Below are 18,736 nucleotides of genomic sequence, written 5' to 3'. Positions count from 1 at the left end.
AAACGTTGCTACTTTCAAATCTTTTATTTCATGAAATGCAGTCTATTCAATAAGAACTAAATTTAGTACCGTGACTACCGTATTCAATCGGATAGAAGAATCGTCCGGTTGGGATGCTTTTTTTGGCTCTTTTTGGATTACTATACAAACTGGTACTATAAAACCGATTATAATTATATTTATTCTTAATGAAGAAATTATTTGTAGAAGAAGAATAATGCGTTAACTTATGAAATAAAAAAGAACAACTGTGATGCAGGTTTTTAATAATCTTACATAATTGCCTCATTTTTCTAGGTGTAAGTACGGTACCGTAGGTAACCTACCACTAGCACTTCATTTTACACAACTTGATAACATACGGTAGGCATTTTCAATTTCCAAGAATACAAAACATCCATTTGAACATGCAATCATTGATTTACATATTCATAAATAGGTTTGTTCAATTTTCAATTCTTCGATTACTGACATATAGGCACTTCTCCGCCCTAACATCTACATTTGCGGTAAATTGAGGTACGGTACTTATTAAATTGTTTTCAATTTAATTTTCCACATTTCATTTTAGTTGCTTAGTAGACGACATTGAAGTATGAGTACATCCCGTTCAGGATCTGAAATTGAGTAAAAGTGAAACATAAACATTTTAATATTCAAACTTGCATATTCAGGAGCAAAATTTTGTATTTTGTAATTTTCATATTTCTTGATGAATTATGATGAACGTGCGTTTCAGAATGATGTTCTATCAATGAAAAATACTTTTATACTATTAGAGCATATAATACTTTAAGTCTGTATCATTATATAAGAGTGGATTCGGCGATTTTTGATGAATTTATCATTTTCTCTCTGTATAACTTATACAATCAATTAGGCAGTTTTTTAAAAGAAAACAGTTCCATATTTAACTCCATATTCAAGATCCACTTTGGATTATGAATAATACTGTAATATAAAAATATAAAAGAAATTCTTTCCTAATTATAGTATGTGTATCACCTTGAATAAATAAATAAATAAATAAATAAATAAATACTGGATATACTAGGGTTTTAATTTTCCAAGATATCATATCGGAAGTCCAGATTACGTTTCAGTACCATAAATTACAGTTTTTTCATTCAAAATATTATCAATACTATATTTTTATCTTTTACAGATATTGTGAATGATATTGTCATACAGGCCTAAGATATGGAAGAACTATTCCACAACATCTACCTCCAGACTACAATCTTCTATCTACAAATAATTTTGTGACAGAGTTTTGGATTACAAATACCGTGACTAAAAAAGGCTTAAATGACGCCGCCAGCCATGCTAAGGAGATCTTACTTCGGCTCAGAACTTTTTTCAAAATTATTATTATAGATTTTTCCAGAGTATATGAATGAATATTAAAAAATAGTTCCAAAGCTTGTATGGATAGATAATTAAATAATACCTTATATTTTGCATTATTTTTAAAACTAAGAAATGCAGTTCGTTTGTCTCTACAGTTTCATCGGTGCTATAGTTTATTCTATTGACTATGTCTCAGGCAGCTTTGTATCCACCAATCATTCCAAAGTGAACATTATTATTGTTGATTTCTTTCAGAAAAATACGCTAAAATATTCATGTCTCTTATGGTTTGTTAATTAAAAGCCCGATCAACTTACTACAGCAAATCGTCTCAGATCCAGAACATACAAGCCAAACGGTCTTATCTCCAGCGGTCTGGTGGATCTGGTCATCATCATAAGAATTGATTTCTTGAACCACTCTGGCTTATCCACCCACGAGCAATCCCAAATAGCTCTTCTCAATTTTTCACCCTGGAATAAATAAAAACTGTTGAATTTTTGTATAAACTGTTGAACACATTGTATTTATTATTTTTCATTATAATTGTATTTTGATAACTCCAAAATATAGAATTAAGTTAGTGATTTGTTTTTTTGTTTTTTATTGAACTTTTGTATGTCTTATTATTTTATAATATGGGGGACCGAGCTTCACTCTGGAGTACAAAAGCATAAAAAATTTATTACGAAAGAAGAAAGTATAATACCATTCATAGAGAAATGATCTATCTAATCACAGTAAATTGAGATTAATTCCCAGAGGAATGCAAAAATTTCCCTCACAAAGGCCCAGTTGCACAAAAGCCGGTTAAATTTTAATCCTGATTAACTTCACGTGAACCAAATCAGAGAAGACCATTTCAAAAAGATGGATCTACTGGAATTAATCAGGATTGAAAATAACCCAGCTTTTTTGCAACCGACACTAAGTACCTGATTGAATGATTACAAAAGTTCAACAGCTGAGTCATAATTTTGACACAGTCCCACACACATGAACTCGCTCACTCACTTCCATCACCAACAGACGACGAAATAATTATTATCAGCTGTTTTTCCAAGGATGAATAATAATTATCCTTTTAATGTCCTTCAGCGAGTTTTCCCAGGGATAAGACCTAGTGCAATCGAATCTTTATATTATAAACCTACTATGTTCTGAATTTCGTGGGAATATTTAGAGCCATTTTCGAGATCCGGTGAAATACAAACATATAAACATCTAAACATCCAAACATCTAAATATATAAACAGAAGTTGCTCGTTTAATAGTATAGGATAAGCCTTCGACTCTTTCTTACTGACAGGAATGGAGTCAAAAAAAATATGAAATTTTTCAAGAGAATGCTTTTGTTGTTGATGATAAATCCCTGTCACACTGATGAACAAAAAATTATAGAATTGAAATTTGAGGTAAAAAATTTAAAAAATAAAAAGTTTAGAGAAAATTTCCATGCTGAATTGCATGAGAAGTTTGTAGGAAAGGTTTGATCTCCAATATATACGATTACGAAAAATTAATTTTCCTACAGTTACCTTGAAAAGTGAGCATTCCTGCACTGATTACAGATCGCAAAGAATCACTTTTCCGCTCTAGTGCGCAAAGTATTACTTTGCGTACTCTTAACACTTTGCATATTATCTTGCAGCCATCCCAATCAGCTGTTGACATTGTTGGCATGTATTTTAAATGCAAATTTGTTCTTTCTATATTTTCCATGATTTTCAAATAAATAAAAATGAGAACTCATTAAATTATACATTTTGAATATTATTAATTATTTCAAATAATATTTTTTTCATTCATAAATTGATTGGTTGGAAAATTATTTTAGAAATTAAGATTTACTCAAAATTATTCAAATTTTCAAATTAATTGGATTAATTTAATTTTCAATTTGAATAAATTATCGATTATTAATTTTCTTCAATGTTTGATTCCATTACGAACTGCTTGTTAAATAATCACTTTGAACAATATTAATTACGACATAGCAGTCAGTTATTTATATAAATAAAAGCTATTAGCTTCTACTTACAATAGTGTAGCGCTTTCGGACACTAGTTCCTTCATCAACACTGGCTCCTTCATCAACACAAATTCAAACATTCCCGCCACCCCCGCCGCCAACAGTTCAAAAATTCCCGCCACTCCCACAACCCACGCTGCTTACTAACCATAATGTATTCAACAACGGAAGTGACAGCCAGTGTTGATGAAGGAACTAGTTAGTGTCCGAAAGCGCTACACTAATGTAAGTAGAAGCTAATAGCTTTTTTTATATAAATACCTGACTGCTATGTCGTAATTAATTGTTCAAAGTGATTATTAATTTTCAATTGGATTATCAAGTTTAAAATAAATTAAAGTTGTTATTAATAACAAATTTATACAGACAAACATTTGATGGATTTCAGCCATCATTTTACCCATAATCAACCACTTTTCATATTCAATGGTAACTGTAGGAAAAATTTAATGTGAAATATGTGTGCAAAGTTCCTCTGCTGCACTCAAGAAACCATTCCGCCCTCGCCTACGGCTCGTGTGTAAACGTTTCTTTCGGTGCAGCAAACTGTCACTTTGCGCACTAGTTGCACAAATAACTATTATAATAAAGTAATCAATTTGTGCCACATTTATCTAAAGCATTCTTTTTTTATCTATAAATCACACTTTACTATCATATTTATAATAATTTTGTATCTATATTGTATTTAATAATTCCATATTATTAATGTATCAATATTACCTTAGTAGAGATTGTTTGACCAATAGAAGCACACATTATCATCAACACAATGATCGCCAATGCTAAGAAAACGAACTTGATTCTTGTAGCAGTGTCTTTCTGTAAAATGCATCCAAAATATTACTTAAATCTGTTTAGTGTACCGTACCCGTGCAATACATCAGAATCAAAAGTAAGTACAATATATGGAAATATTGTGTGAAAATTGAAATAATAAAAAATTATTTATCTGGTGAAGTTAGGATTTTCAAATCCTTTCTACTACTCAACCTCAAAATTGGGTTTAATAAGAAATATTGTTTTATCAATATTAAGCTATAGTGAGGCCCACGTTATAATTGCAGTATTTAATTAACTTTGATGTTGCTATCCTTGTCTATCATTCGACAAAGCAGGTAGTACTATCCTATTCTAGCTCCGCAACGACGGCAAATCTGTTTTGATGTAGAAATATAATTAATTAATACAGAGAATAGGCAACGCTGTTCTTCTATCTTTATCTACTGCCATTATAACATGGACTACACTATAGGTGTAGAACTTCTATCAGAAAGTACCTATATAGATCCCATATTTCCTACTTCCCATTTCACTTCTATAAAAGTACTATCTCTATTAAAGTATTAAAGTACTTTCTATAAAAGTATTATCTATTAAAATATAATATTATGTTTGTATTGTCGCTTTAAAATTGAACAGTATGATAATAATCATGATATAATAGTCATATTAAATGACTTTGTAGTACCTAATCCAGAATTAGGTTTACAATAGGTCTACTAATTTTTCACTGATATGCTCAAGTTGAATGAATATGTAAGCTAAATCAGTAGTAGAAGACTCACCTATTATTAACATTATTATTAGATTCCTATTATTATTCTTCTCAATGATATATAGAATTGATTGAATCATTCTTTATAGTTACAAAGTACATTTAATGTCAAGGTACTTTATCTTCTATCTGAGTTCCTTTTGCCTCAATGTAAGGAAATAAGTTGCAAATAAACGTGTTCATTTCAAACATTATTTCAACCAATTAGGCAATATTATAATATCTACAGTGTGAGTTGAATAAAATTATATTACATTGTTAATGTAAGCTACATCTTACATTGTCATAGACGAACATAATTAGAACGAATAGTTGGAACGTCCAGGCATTAATAGTTCCAAGGCATAATGTACCTATTCTCTTATTCAGCAGTTCTACATTACTGAAACAGAAAATTGGATGATTAATATGAATTATTCAATATACTGTTTGATAATCATAGATTCACATTAAAGAAATGAATCATTAATTTACTCAATTTTGGAGAGAACAATTTTAGGTATTGTCTGTTTTCCTGTCCCAATCAATCTGATAATGAGTGTTTCACAAAATGATTCATAAATAAAATAAATGTTATTACAAGAAGTAGTAGTATCCAGCAAGAAAAGCACATAATTTATTATGAGGCTAAGCGTGAGGCTTTTTTACACTACACCAGCTTATTTTGAAAACAATCCACTCTACTGTAAGCGCAGAAAAGAAAACCTACATAATCTAACTTTGTCATCATACGTCAAGAGAACCTACTTTTCTTTACTCAGTGCTCCACGCTATCTAGTCAGCATAAGCACTCACTTTTCCAATAGTTTTTGTATTAAAGTCTTGACTAACATTTCAAATTATCAAGGTAAAATTCTGTAGTGTAATCTGTGAAGAGTCAAGAATAAAATTCGTGTCAAGTAATAGCAGAGAATAGCTATAGGCCTACTTTAGCTAGATTGTTCATTCTTTGGTAATAGAAAGAACATTCAAATTCGAACTATGGATGAATAAAATATTATCTTGTACGCTCAAATATAAGATAGTATAATTGCAAGGGACTTGTGTGTTTCAATGCTAACTGTTTATAGTAATGTACTGTGATAGACATGTATCATTTAAATTTGTTTATACAAAAACGTGGAATAAACAGGTCGTGTTTCCTTGTATTTGTCAATAATTATTCAATACCTACAATATTATTCTTCAAGGGGTTTGACCTCAATGGCTCAATAGAACACCAAGTCTGAGACGTTTATAAGTAATGGAATTATTATGACCAAGATAATGACCAATCCAATAGTTTTCAAAATAAGAGACTGTTATTCTAGAAAACATCTTAGATTCTTATAAAATAATAGAAATACAAATCTCATTACCTTTTTTTAATAATCTTTTTGAATTATTTTATCACAACATGTTTCGGACATTCATGCAATTTTCAAGAGATTTTTGAGATTAGTATTTCTATTTATATTACAAGTACCGGTAGCCCTAAACAGAAAAGAGACAGTAAAATAGATTCTAATGTTTGCACAGAATATGCCAGGTCTAGGCCTACATATAAAAAAGAGTTGAATGATTTTGACTCTTTCATTTGATGACGAGATAAAATTTGGATAGTGAATAGTGACGTCTTGGATTTTGAGTTTAAATCTTGGAGGAGATCTCAAATAAATTCCAATTAAGGGAATTAGTATTGAATAAATTCATAAAATTATTTCAAGGATACATTCTCCGAGATATTGTTCATATCGTGGCATATATTTGATTTCCCAGAATATCAATTATAGGAATATATTTACTCCAATTAAAAAAAAATCTTATTTGTGTTATTTTTACAAAACTGAATAGATTTTCCTAGAATTATTTGGCCTACTTTAAGAAATCAAAATAGCTTATGTCATGAGATTAACAATATCAAGGAGGACGTATCATTAAAATTCCATGAATTTATCTGCTATCAATTGGGCTATGGATCCCAAGTTTTCAGCTTAAGGCACTCATATCTCAAAAAGTAAAAATGATAGAAGATTTTTCTTTGAAATTTGTTCCATTTGATTTATAGTTTATCCAAATCAAAATACTACTTTAAAACTTTCAACAGTAGAACGTTTTAAAGAGCGTGATTCAGAGTTGCAGAAATGAAAATACAGAATGTTTCCACTCCTACTTACCTATACAGAGACGAATGATGGTCGATAATTTTAGTCAAGAATACGAATAATTGATTCTCGTATGTTGAGTTGAACCTTTCGTAGTTGAAGTCAAGTTTCATATTTCTTTTGACATGGCTAAAGTCTCTGATGTTCTGATCAATCTCCTCCAAGCAAGTAAATAACAAATCAAATTCGTCGGCCATAGTATAAGAAGCCATGTAGACAGCAGTAAATATACAGTACATCTGTAACTCTTCAACGATCAGAAATATACCAGTGAATGCCTGTACAATGAAGTGCATCTCCAACGATTTATACTGATCTGGGTAATAAGAGAATAGTACATGTTGGAGATCTTGGATATCATCGTAGTTTTCGCTTATAAAAACTGTGTAACATGATTGCAACCAAGGTACAACCACAGAGAAAAATATCAGAATCACTGTGTATCTTATATTCATTTTATCAAGGTTCTGCAGACGACCGATTCTTTCATTCCTTATTTTTCTCTGTTTCTCTGAACGATCATTACGGTAAAATGTGAATTTATCAGCACAAAAACTCTCAACAAGATCGCAAAGAGGCAAAACTTCTTTTGTAGTCATCCGTAGGCAAATGGCGTAAAAAGAGACGTTCAACTCTTTGACTGCAAACATTTTCTTTTCTTTGTTGTCCCAAAAGTGTAAAATTGCACAGGAGAGATTGATCACGCTGTACAGGATGAAAACGTCAGTTAGATATTTTAAAAATATGTAGTATTCCCGAGAGTTCAGGTATTTCGTCATCTTTACAACATTGCGGATGATGGTAAAGTGTTCAGGTTGATCGTTGTTCCTGAAAAATATATTGATACTGTAAAAAATTACTGATTAAATTAGATTTTAAAACATATTTTGATATGCAGGGAATAGTTGAAGCTTAGACATTCTTTCCTTAAAAACATTTTTACAATGACCTGCAAACGTAAACAATTTGCGACGTTTTGAAACGCCCGCTTCTTTAATTGATAAGCTATCGATAGTCGTTTTAGTCGGAGGACGCATCTTGATACTCAACTCTCTATAGGTCTCGACTCTCGATATTGGAGTTTCAAAATTTTTCTGCTGTCTGCTAAAAATGTAAACACGTTATTTTTGCTTCATTTACCGTAGGCATATTGGTTAATAATTGTTATTGCTTATTGAAAAAAATCAATTACATTGAATCATTGAAAGTTTCTCCGAGCTTCTAAAATATCTTGTAGATTTAATGTAGGCTGTTTGAAGATTTCTTGGAGTAATAAAAGCTCACCAGAAGGGTTATGTTACCGGTATTTCTGCATTGTTTGATGTAAGTATTCTAAAATTTTTAATTTTATCATTATTATGAGCGTTTTTCCTTTCAATTCTACACTTATATAGGGGGCACTTTAGTTTATGCTAGATTCCGCGGCCCATATACTAAAGTGCAGCCCTTATATATATATATATAATATATATATATATATATATATTCTTTTTTTTTTGGATTTCTAAGATCTTTCTTGTAAACATTATCTACTCACCTAAGATTTAGGTTTTCATAACAGCATCTGATTATAACATTGGTTAGAATTAGTTTGTTTCTTTTAGATTGATTTCTACAATGATTGCAGGTATCCTTGCTATCCTTGTCTGTTATCAGACAAAGCAGATAGTTCTATCCTTTTTCAAAGCAACAGCAATATGATTAATAGGCCTAACTAAAATATTTCATAACAATCATAGAAAATCATTATTTAATCACGAAACATATTTTTCTTTACGATGAAATATAATATATTTGTGATAGGGTACCGTACGGTATGGTATAACTTAGGCCTATATGGCAATCTAATGAAAATTGGCAATAGTGACTCCCTATCATTTCTACTGGCTTTATAACGTGAATTCCACTATAGAGAGAAGAGAGAGTCTTCTACACTAAGTGTAGTCTTCACTAAGTGTAGAAGTGAATAAGTCTTATTCTTCACCAAGACCAGCGCAGCCGAATAGGTTGTGTCAAAAAAACACATTTTTAAGATCTTAGTAGATGCATAAACTACCTATCAACCTGTATTCCTTCTTTCCAGAATGCCACGGACATACAAAAAATATATTCGTATTTTGAGAATATATATGAATAAACTTTATTTTTAATTGAATAGCTTCAAGAAGTTGTAAGAATGGTGAGGGATCGTGTAGGATGAGTCAGAGGGAAGCTGCTGACAAATTTGAGATTCCCAAGTCAGTTAACCCTAGTTTATACAATACCAATTGGCGAGAAAATTGACATAAGACAACTGACTGGCATAAAATTATTGTCTTTGTTTAAACACTTCAGGCCAATTGTCTTACCAATTGGCCCGAAATTCAAATGTCTCCGGGAGTAGACTGAAGACAACTGGCTGGGCCCAGCGAGACCCCCCCCCCCCACCACTCGGAATCTTAATTGTCGCACCATTTGGCGCCGTATGAACGTTGCAGGCCAGTCGTAGTGCTGTCTTGTTTTTGCCAGTTCAGCCACAACAGATGACGAGAACTCGGCCATGTTGAGCTGTCAACTGCCGTGCCAATAGTTGGCCGCCTATAAACATCTTCCCGTTTAACTGGTCTGGCCTCCGACAATCCGCAACCACGTGATGACAATTGTACAAAGAAAACTGTCTCGCCAATTGGCATCGTATAAACTAGTAGTTCTGTGAACAGTAGACCTCGCGCAGTTATAACGACGTCACAAACCATTAGCACATCCACACTATATACGGTAATACACTAACTATTTATTTGATCAGAAATCAGATCATGCTTACACAAGATTTAATTATCATATAACGCTTTTCGCAAGAAAACCAGAAGAAATCTAGGCGCCCAGACAAGCTGTTATAAGTTCTTTGCATCCTATTTAATAGTGCATAAAAATTGCATTCAATGAGGCATGCAATTCATAGTCTACATAGGTAGCTGTTGATTTTTTACTAAGTTACATTGAGATATTGAATCGTATGCGTCATGGCATGCAATTTATAATCAACTCGACAGCTGATTTATGATGAATAATTCTATAGTCTGGTTTTTGCTCTAATATTGGCGTATGAAGGAGGCTCCCTTTTCCTTTTATATTATCCTTGAAATGCAAAATTTCCAAAAACCTTGTAGATACGTCGACACGCAATTTAAAAAGGAACATACCTGTCAAATCTATGAAAATCTATTGCCGCGTTTCGCCGTAAATGCGCAACATATAAACATTTAAACATAAGAGAAATGCCAAACCGTCGACTTGAATCTTAGACCTCACTTCGCTCGGTCAACTAGGCTTTATACAGTTAAGAGTCAGCGGGAAAGTCAGTTGGACCACCAAGGTGCTGGGCGTCCAACGACATTGACTATAGAAGAGGAAGAAACTATAATGCAGTGCCTTATTGCCAGGGCTGATTTTCGATATACATGTGATCGATTAGAATTGATGCAGTTGGTGGGAAAATATATAAAATGTAATGACGTGAAAATGTGTTTCAAGTAGCAACCACATAATACAAATAGACGGAGCAAGCAGACTGACTTTTGAAGCCAACTTTAGTGCGATGACACAACAAATGTAGCGGCGGCCTTATTGAAAAATGTACTGGGAAAAGAGCTGAGAGCGGCCGGCACACAGTTGCATGCGGCTTGGCAATCTCAGCATCGGTATGAGCGCTTTGCTCGGCTATGTGCTTCCGAGAATATCAGAAGAACGGCTGATCTTAGAAAAAAATGTTAAAATAAAAAATAGAATTCATTTTTCTATCTAAAACTTTCTCGCTTACGAAACTTGCCTAAAGATGAAAATTTTCCTCGCAGTTTTCTTGTCACTTTTTCGAATGTGCGAAAAACTTTCAACTCTTTTTAATGCTTAAAGCTGAATAAATTCGAAACTTGTAATTTTAGTTACACCATTAGAATCAGTGATTCATTGGGTAGGCCTATAAGTACACCAAATTTGAAAATTTATACTCAATCTTAATGGGTCTATTATTACTATTATTATTTTTGAAGGGACGGATTCAAGGATCCAAAGGTTCAAAGAACCCTACACGTCAACCGAAGCTTATTGTGTTCCCAAGTAGTATGTTAGTTAGGCAAACCAATGCCTGTGTCCTTTACAAGAACTAGGAGTTTTTCCCTATGCTAACATCACATTCATCACCTGGTTGCTTGTTGCAATCCAGTGCGATATGCTTGGCAGTCTCTTCAGACTAGTCCTCGTGACCTACTTGAGTTTCACTCCTGGCCTTCTTTGAAGGTCCTTCCGCTGAGGAAGGGGTGGCCAAGTTGCCTCTAGTGCTCCCGGCCACCCTTTACTCAGCCTCTTGACCCACATTTGTGCCTGGAGTTTCGCCCATCTCTGGTCTCTTGGGTTATTTATTTTTGCCCTTCCGAAACTTCGCAGTGTCAAAAGCCTTACCTCTCTTAAGAAGTTTTGCCTAAATGGCCGCCTTTTTTTGAGCAGTGATGAGGTTTGGTCTCTCCACCCACAAACTCGAGGCCTACGTGAGTTTCACTCCTGGCCTTCTTTAAAGGTCCTTCCGCTGAGGAAGGGGTGGCTAAGTTGCCTCTAGGGCTCCCGGCCACCCTCGACTCAGCCTCTTGACCCACATTTGTGCCTGGAGTTTCACCCATCTCTGGTCTCTTGGGTTTTTCTTTTTCGCCCCTCCGAAACTCTGCAGGGTCAAAAGCCTTACTTCTCCCAATACGTTTTGTCTGAATGGCCGCCCTTCTTTGAGCAGTGGTGTTTTTTGGTCTCTCCACCCACAAACTCGTGACCTACTTAAGTTCCACTCCTGGCTTTTTTTGTAGGTCCTTCCGCTGAAGGAGGGGTCGCCAAATTGCCTCTAGGGCAACTGGTCCACACATTTGTGCCTGGAGAGTGCCACCCATCTCTGGTCTCTTGAGTTTTTCTTTTTGCCCTTCCGAAACTGTCCTGACGGGGCAGATCCCGTGGGTTTGAAGGCAAGGCAACTTCTGGGGTAGGTCCCTTTTCCCCTTCTCGATCCCTTTTAGTCGCCTCCTACGACAAGCAGGGACACTGTGGGTGAATTCTGGTTTTCAACACATTCTTGAGTACGATGTTCGACTCAAAGCTACCCCAACCCACAGGGGGATAAGGGGGCTAAACGATGTTGTATTTGTAGTCGGGCACTACAATTTTTAGCATCTCTGAGCTGGATTTTGCGTTTCTAGACCCATCTATGAAGGCGAACTTGGCTTCATAGGTCTTAATGCTGTAGTAATACGATTGCTCTGTCTATTTGTACTATGTGGTCGCTGGCTTCAAGATAATATTCTAGGTCAAGACTGGTATCTTTAATGATTCTTTATCTCAAATTACAATGTATTGCCAGGTCATGCAAGACCCATTGCATACAAACACCTCATTTTTGTCAAAGCATATGAAAAAATAAGTTTTTTAGAATAGAGAATAAATATGTAGATGAGTAGAAAACTTCCAGAAATAAAGAGTAGAACTTATTGACCGAACGTAGTGAGGTCTATGTTTTAACTCGGATTTTCTTTTGTCTGTCTGTATGTAACGCGATTGCGGCCAAACGCGTTGATAGAATTCGATGAAATTTGACAGGAATATTCCTTTTTCAACTGCGCGTCGATGTATACACAATGTTTTTTTTTTGAAATTTTGCATTAATATGAAAAGAAAAGGAATTACTCCATACTCTCGTATCACTATATATATACCATCTACTTTGAAGATAGGATCAATCAGACTATAGAATTATTATCAGCTGACAAGTGGATTATTCATTGCATGCATTACTCAGATGTCTGGCCGTGTCTATTTCTATAAGGTAGGACTTCAATATTTTTATGTGTGCTCATCAGTATCAATATTCTCACACTTAAAAAACAAATTTAATGGGTGATTGAAATTAAAATGAAAAATGATTAAATGAACTAAATAATGCTGAAAAAATTATAATATTCTTGATTGAAAAAAATTAATTTTAAAATACATTGTAGTTGAGAAATATTTTTATCAGATGGAAATATTATCACGGAACTGGATAAATTTATCATATGGGATACAAATTCAAACGTAAACTGAGTTTATTAACATAAGTGAGTTTTTGATCTTGGAGGATACAAATGACAGTTTTTAAGAGTAATTATGATTCAACTGAATCAACTAGAACAGGTGACATCTGATACTTGTGGATGAGAAAACTGCGTGAAGTCTACTGTTCACAGATCTACTAGTTTATTATATACAAAATAGAATTGAGAATACACCTCAAATTCCATCAATACTATGTAAATAAACTGACTCAAACTTTTCTAAACAGATCCACATACACACACGCTCAATTAAATCCAACGCTCATACAAACGTATCCGGGGTTTATGCGGTGAGAATCACAACTGACACTTGAAAAAGCAGAATATATGCAGACTGCAAGGAAGAGTAATACAACCCCCAATATTGCATATGATTTCTACGAGAAACTAGGTCGTGTTTATAATGAAAATAATCTTATGACACCTGATAGAGCTCCATTCACCTTTACTACAGATGAGTCTTGGACTGGGTTCAAAAGTGATCCCTCTCGTTTCCGGGGCATTGGTGAAAAGGGAAAACCTCTTAGTAGAGTTTCTGGAGGGTCAGGTAGAGAATCAACAATGGGACTAGCATGTGCATCTGCTGGTAGCTTTGTGATGCAGGTATGATTTTGTTCAAAGTGTAAGGTGGGAAGAAAAGAAATGGCTATAGTGGTTGTTCAGGGTTTCTGATAATAAAAAAACAAATTACTATTTAGAATTATAGATCTGAAAAATTAAAAAATGTACAATTAACTATTATCTCACTTTACCTTAAAAAGAGTCCCTTGGCCTGCTCCTCAAGGTCCAGTTAAAGCACTTCCGATTTTAAATAAAAAAATATATATAAAAAAACTCTGCCAGTTGATTGAATCAAAAACACCAGCTTTCCCTACAAGATTCAAAACCTGAAAATACAATTATGTAGGTTTAAACTGCCCGGACTGCGACAGCCTATAATTGAATTCTCAAGACAGAATCCTTCAGGTAACCAATGCCTTAACTCAACAACTAACTTGACAAACGGTTCAAGGAATAGCGCAGGGAGGAATTGATAATTCAAAGCTCAGATTCAATTGGGTACATTCACTAAAAAGCCAGTTTTTCAATGCCTCAGCAGAAAATTTGTGGACGAATTATAGTATTGATGTGAATGCTTTGAAACAACGCTATGAGGAGCTTATAGAAGCATATTGTGGTAATCTGTACAACTTAGATGTAGGTAGAGCCATCGATTCCCAATCCTCTCCCAGATACGCGCAGTTGAATCCAAATTTCATTTTAGGTGAGCAGTTCAGATTCAGATTGGCCTTTTCGAAGATTCGTTGTTTATCCCAACTAAGATTGGCTAACGACCTGAGTATTTACCTGTATGTTGAAGGGAAGGATATTTGGATAAATTGCAAAGAGCACTGTCCAATCTGCAACTTTCGAACTGATGAGACCGTAGAACATTTTTTATTAGTATGTCCCATGTATTGCCACATCAGGAGGCAATTCACTGCCAAATTTACTCAGAATATTGTAAATGACGCAGATAAAGTAATGGTTCTGCTATCCAACTTGAGTGTAGGAAAAATAAATTCCGTGTACAATTTTACAGTAGAGGCGCTCAAAATAAGATCAGAGATACTAAGCGTAACAGGTTGAGCCGGCAGTGAGTCTTTTTAACAGTCGCAGCAATAATTTAATCATGACGTTTCACTCAATTGAATGAATTGTGTTATCCTGTTTGTAATTATAATCAACGTTTCCATATTGTTTGGGTATTTTGTCTGTTTGTATCATGATGATTGTGACTTTGTATGGGGTGTGGCCCCGATTGAAAATAAAGATATTTATTTAATTTATTTATTAATACGGGCCTCGAAAGAAAATTCAAAATCTATTTATGTGAAAAACACATGCAGCCTTGATTCACAGACCAAAAGTCAACTCACTCTTGTTTGTATAGCATGGAGCTAAAAACCATAATATCGCCTTCACAAAACGTGATAAAACACACGTTTCATCTTTGTACAATGGAGATCTTCTCGCTTTATCAATTACATTTAATAATTAAATCCGCGACCAGATTTCCAATTCACAAAATAATATTTCAAAATTGAATAGGTTTTGATGTCATGTATGACAAAAGTTGCAACAACCGTTCAGCCCTATTGGGTGTCAGATATTGCATACCCAGGAACATTTTATGCTGTATCTGATAGTGGTTGGATGGAGGGACCATCAACTAGTTTCCAACAGATTTCAGCCCTCATGTCTCAAAAATTTGCGATGAAAAATCTTCCTAATGAAGAAGCTCTTCTAATTTTTGATGGATATAACAGTCATATTACTTTGAATTTGTTGAAATATGCGATGACTAACAATATCATATTCAGGAGTTTTTATGTCATCTCACAGACAAACTACAGCCTCTTAATATAATTATGTGTTTTTGGACCAGTTGAAAATAACTGAGCAAAACGTATTCAACATTTCAAAGTATGCCTTGCCCAAATCAACAGCGTCAAAATCATCTGATCATCTGCTTGCCATAGTTTTCCGAAGTTTATCGCTTCTAGATTCCTTCTAATACAATACACCCAGTTATTACCTGTGTCAAACATGTCCTGACTCAGCACACATAGGAATAAAAGCACTTTAGTTTATGTGCTTTTAAATCTCGTCTCGCTCATATTCAATGTCCTCAATAATTAATAACCACTGCAACTGCCTTTTTAACAGCTGCAGCTTCAATATACTATTATATTCGTATACTTTATTATACTATTTTCGATTTGCAACGGTCATCAGCGGGCAAAGTTTATTCTTTTGCTGGTGATGCCATATATAATAAGTAAATTATATTTACATATGTAAAGAGATATTATTATGATTTTGTATTATTATTTTCTTATTTTTAAGTTAACACTTGTATTTTGTTTAAATTTATTATTCATAATTTTTTGATTCGCTCTTTATTTGTGATTGTTTTTGTTTTTTTTAAATGGCGAAAATAAATGATTTGATTTGATTTGATTTGAAAAATAGATACGATTAGTCTCTATCATAATGGCCCAACTTGGTGTGGATCGATTTAACAACAGAGTGTTGTTTGCAATAATAGTCTTATATTTAAAATTCAAATGTTTATCTTACATTATTTTTATATTCGTATAAACTTCGTTGGTTGAAATGTATGGAAATTATTCCAATTTCACTATTACAGTAATATTATTGCTGAATCCATAATTTAATAGAGAACTTTACTTTTTCTCCAATTACTATTATAATAATCATGAATCAAATCGCATTACATTAAATGAATTGATAAATGAACAAATAAAGTAGTTAAGAACGAAAAAAAATTGGACTGAAATGAAAACGACTTGATATTGTCAATTCAATTACTGATTTATTAAAACTATCATTTGAAATACTAGTTTCGGTTTTTACACCATTATCAATCTCTAGAAAACTTGTAATGGTAAACTGGATTGATAAATGGTGTAACAACTGAAGGTATTTACTAATTGTTTTGATAAATCTGTGGTTTAACAATATCAAGTAGCTTTAATGTAATATGGATATCTACCACAGTATCATCTTCAAAATAGTTGAATATGGAATATCTTATGTCTTGAATTTCTCTCCATGTATCTATATTAATTATTGTTTTGAATTTTTCCTATTGTGCCGATTGAATAAATAAATGAAGTTTTTTTCTTTTAGTTTACAAAAGCTAGTGTCAAGTTTTGACAACACATTGTCATATACCTAGTTGTTAAGATGACCACAAGCTGACAAAATGGCCCACATCAAATGAGACTAATTTTATCCACTATTTATCCGGCGTAATACTTACCAATAGTCCGCTGTTCTCTTCTTGGAGTTTCTCATCATAAGAGTATTTGTAGGACTTTGAATGAGAATTATCTATTGGATACTTAGAAGGAAATCAAGATTAGGATATTTGTGACGGTTTAAATAGTAATTATCTATTGAATACTTTAATATAAATCAAAATTCTCAAGAAGATGTTCAAAATGCTTCAGATGGAAATTATAAGTTGAAATATATTTATAAGTACTTAGAAAGGAATTGAAGGTTTTTGGAATGATGTCCTTACAAAACGTTACTTAGTGAGTCACAGGAGCCTCTTGGGACTCTTCATGGTTTCAGTTGTCCTGCTGCCTGAAGACTACCTATTCCACAACAAGTGTTTCCATTTTTGTATATGAGTTTCCATGGTTACAACCAATTTGCAAAATTGGGTGGGAAATCCCCTTTCTTGATAATTTCACCAAACCTGTGTTTAACACTGGAGCTGCTAAAAGCTATCGTGTGTAACAAGTAATTAAGAGCAATTATTTGCCGAGGAAAAGTCTGAAATAAATATAATTCTAGACTAGACAATCTGAAACTACCTCAGAAATATGAATAAAAGATTGTCATTTTCCTTTTCGGCTAGATAATTACATGCAAGGAATTGTAATGTCTCAGAGAAAAATACTTTTGTAACCTGTATTTATTTTATTTTGGTGGTTTATTATTGAGTAAAGGATGGCTGCAATTCTTTCCTAGAATATCTTGGAAGTAGGGTTGTAGAAAATTCGGAAAGGTTGTGGATAAACCTTACAGGATCTTTCAGACGTCTGACAACCACAGAGCAGTAGCCCAGGTCTAGGCTCATCTCTAAAATACTCTCTTGTGGATCGGTTTCATAATAGTTTGGAAGTCTTTCAATATTAATATAAAAATCTGTTTTCCACTAGACGTGTTTTGTTAGATAAGTTTGTAAATCTAGTATGATGATAGCTTTTTATTTTTTACAGAATATATCAATTTTCATAGGATATAACGTTTCACTGATCATTTCACTGATGCGATGTTTAGACTTGAACACTGTATTACTACTATTTTATGTGCTCTAGTATTGTTTGCTATGTTTGAGTAGCCTGTTATCACTCACCTGCTAGATTTTGAAGAAAAATCTGAGCTCGTTTTATGAGCAGTCCGATGAATTCAGTTCATTAAAAATAAGCCTCATCCCAATTAAATTGTAATTTAAATAAAGGTGTATTACTTGATGTCAGTGGCGGCTGGTGTTCAAAATTATAGGGGGTTGCAAAGCAGAACCATATTTGAAGATGACCCATTTATTATTCTAAAAATTTTCATTAACTTAACTTCATTCATTTTCAATGACACTTGAAGAATATATTTCTTACAACTATTTTATTTACATGTTGATAATTATCACTCACCATTACTTGGAGAGGAAGTCCATCAGTTTTTCTTTGGGGTGAGCGAATTTTTCAATCACCTTTTGACTGAAATCAGGAATTTCCATCAGCAGATCCCTCTCAATTGACAGCATAGCTAATGCTGACAATCGCTCTTGTGCCATGCTGTTTCTTAAGAAGGTTTTACCTCTCTTAAGAGTAGAAAAGCACCTTTCTGCTTCAGCTGTTGATGTGCGTTGAAATAAATAATAATGTTAATTGAGCCTCAATGATAAAATATTTATTATAATATTGAACCTCAATCTTCTAAATATGTAAGTAACTGAACCACAAAATTT

The 18,736-nt window shown here is 33.4% G+C and overlaps 1 protein-coding gene across 3 annotated transcripts; it reads right to left on the bottom strand.

The window, feature by feature from the left end:
* Window positions 1-229: 229 nt before the first annotated feature.
* LOC111056235 lies at window positions 230-18,467 on the bottom strand. Of its 3 annotated transcripts, none has more exons than XM_039437184.1 (6): window positions 17,018-18,467; window positions 7,097-7,912; window positions 5,220-5,322; window positions 4,106-4,204; window positions 1,668-1,823; window positions 230-617 (listed from the first exon to the last, which is right to left on the bottom strand). In XM_039437184.1, exons 1-6 carry the CDS (start codon window positions 17,053-17,055, stop codon window positions 576-578), a joined length of 1,254 nt encoding a protein of 417 aa, XP_039293118.1. In that variant the 5' UTR covers window positions 17,056-18,467; the 3' UTR covers window positions 230-575. The 3 variants fall into 3 exon arrangements, with proteins under 3 accessions (XP_039293118.1, XP_039293119.1, XP_039293120.1); XM_039437185.1 differs by having other exon boundaries at window positions 250-617; window positions 18,125-18,467; XM_039437186.1 differs by lacking the exon at window positions 4,106-4,204 and having other exon boundaries at window positions 479-617.
* Window positions 18,468-18,736: the final 269 nt, after the last annotated feature.

Source organism: Nilaparvata lugens, chromosome 10 (assembly GCF_014356525.2).
Source record: "Nilaparvata lugens isolate BPH chromosome 10, ASM1435652v1, whole genome shotgun sequence".
In the NCBI taxonomy this organism is placed as follows: Eukaryota; Metazoa; Arthropoda; class Insecta; order Hemiptera; family Delphacidae; genus Nilaparvata; species Nilaparvata lugens.
Note: the sequence above shows the minus strand (reverse complement) of the source record. Positions and strands in the feature narration are given on the sequence as shown.

Bases quoted from the DNA above. Each gene is read 5' to 3' on its own strand.
- LOC111056235 (XM_039437184.1), bottom strand. From the start codon at position 17,055: ATGATGAGAAACTCCAAGAAGAGAACAGCGGACTATTG. The intron at 7,913-17,017 runs GTAAGTATTACG...TATATTTTTCAG, and splicing joins AAGAGAACAGCGGACTATTG to GAACAACGATCAACCTGAAC. The intron at 618-1,667 runs GTAAGTTGATCG...ACTCAATTTCAG, and splicing joins ATCTGAGACGATTTGCTGTA to ATCCTGAACGGGATGTACTC.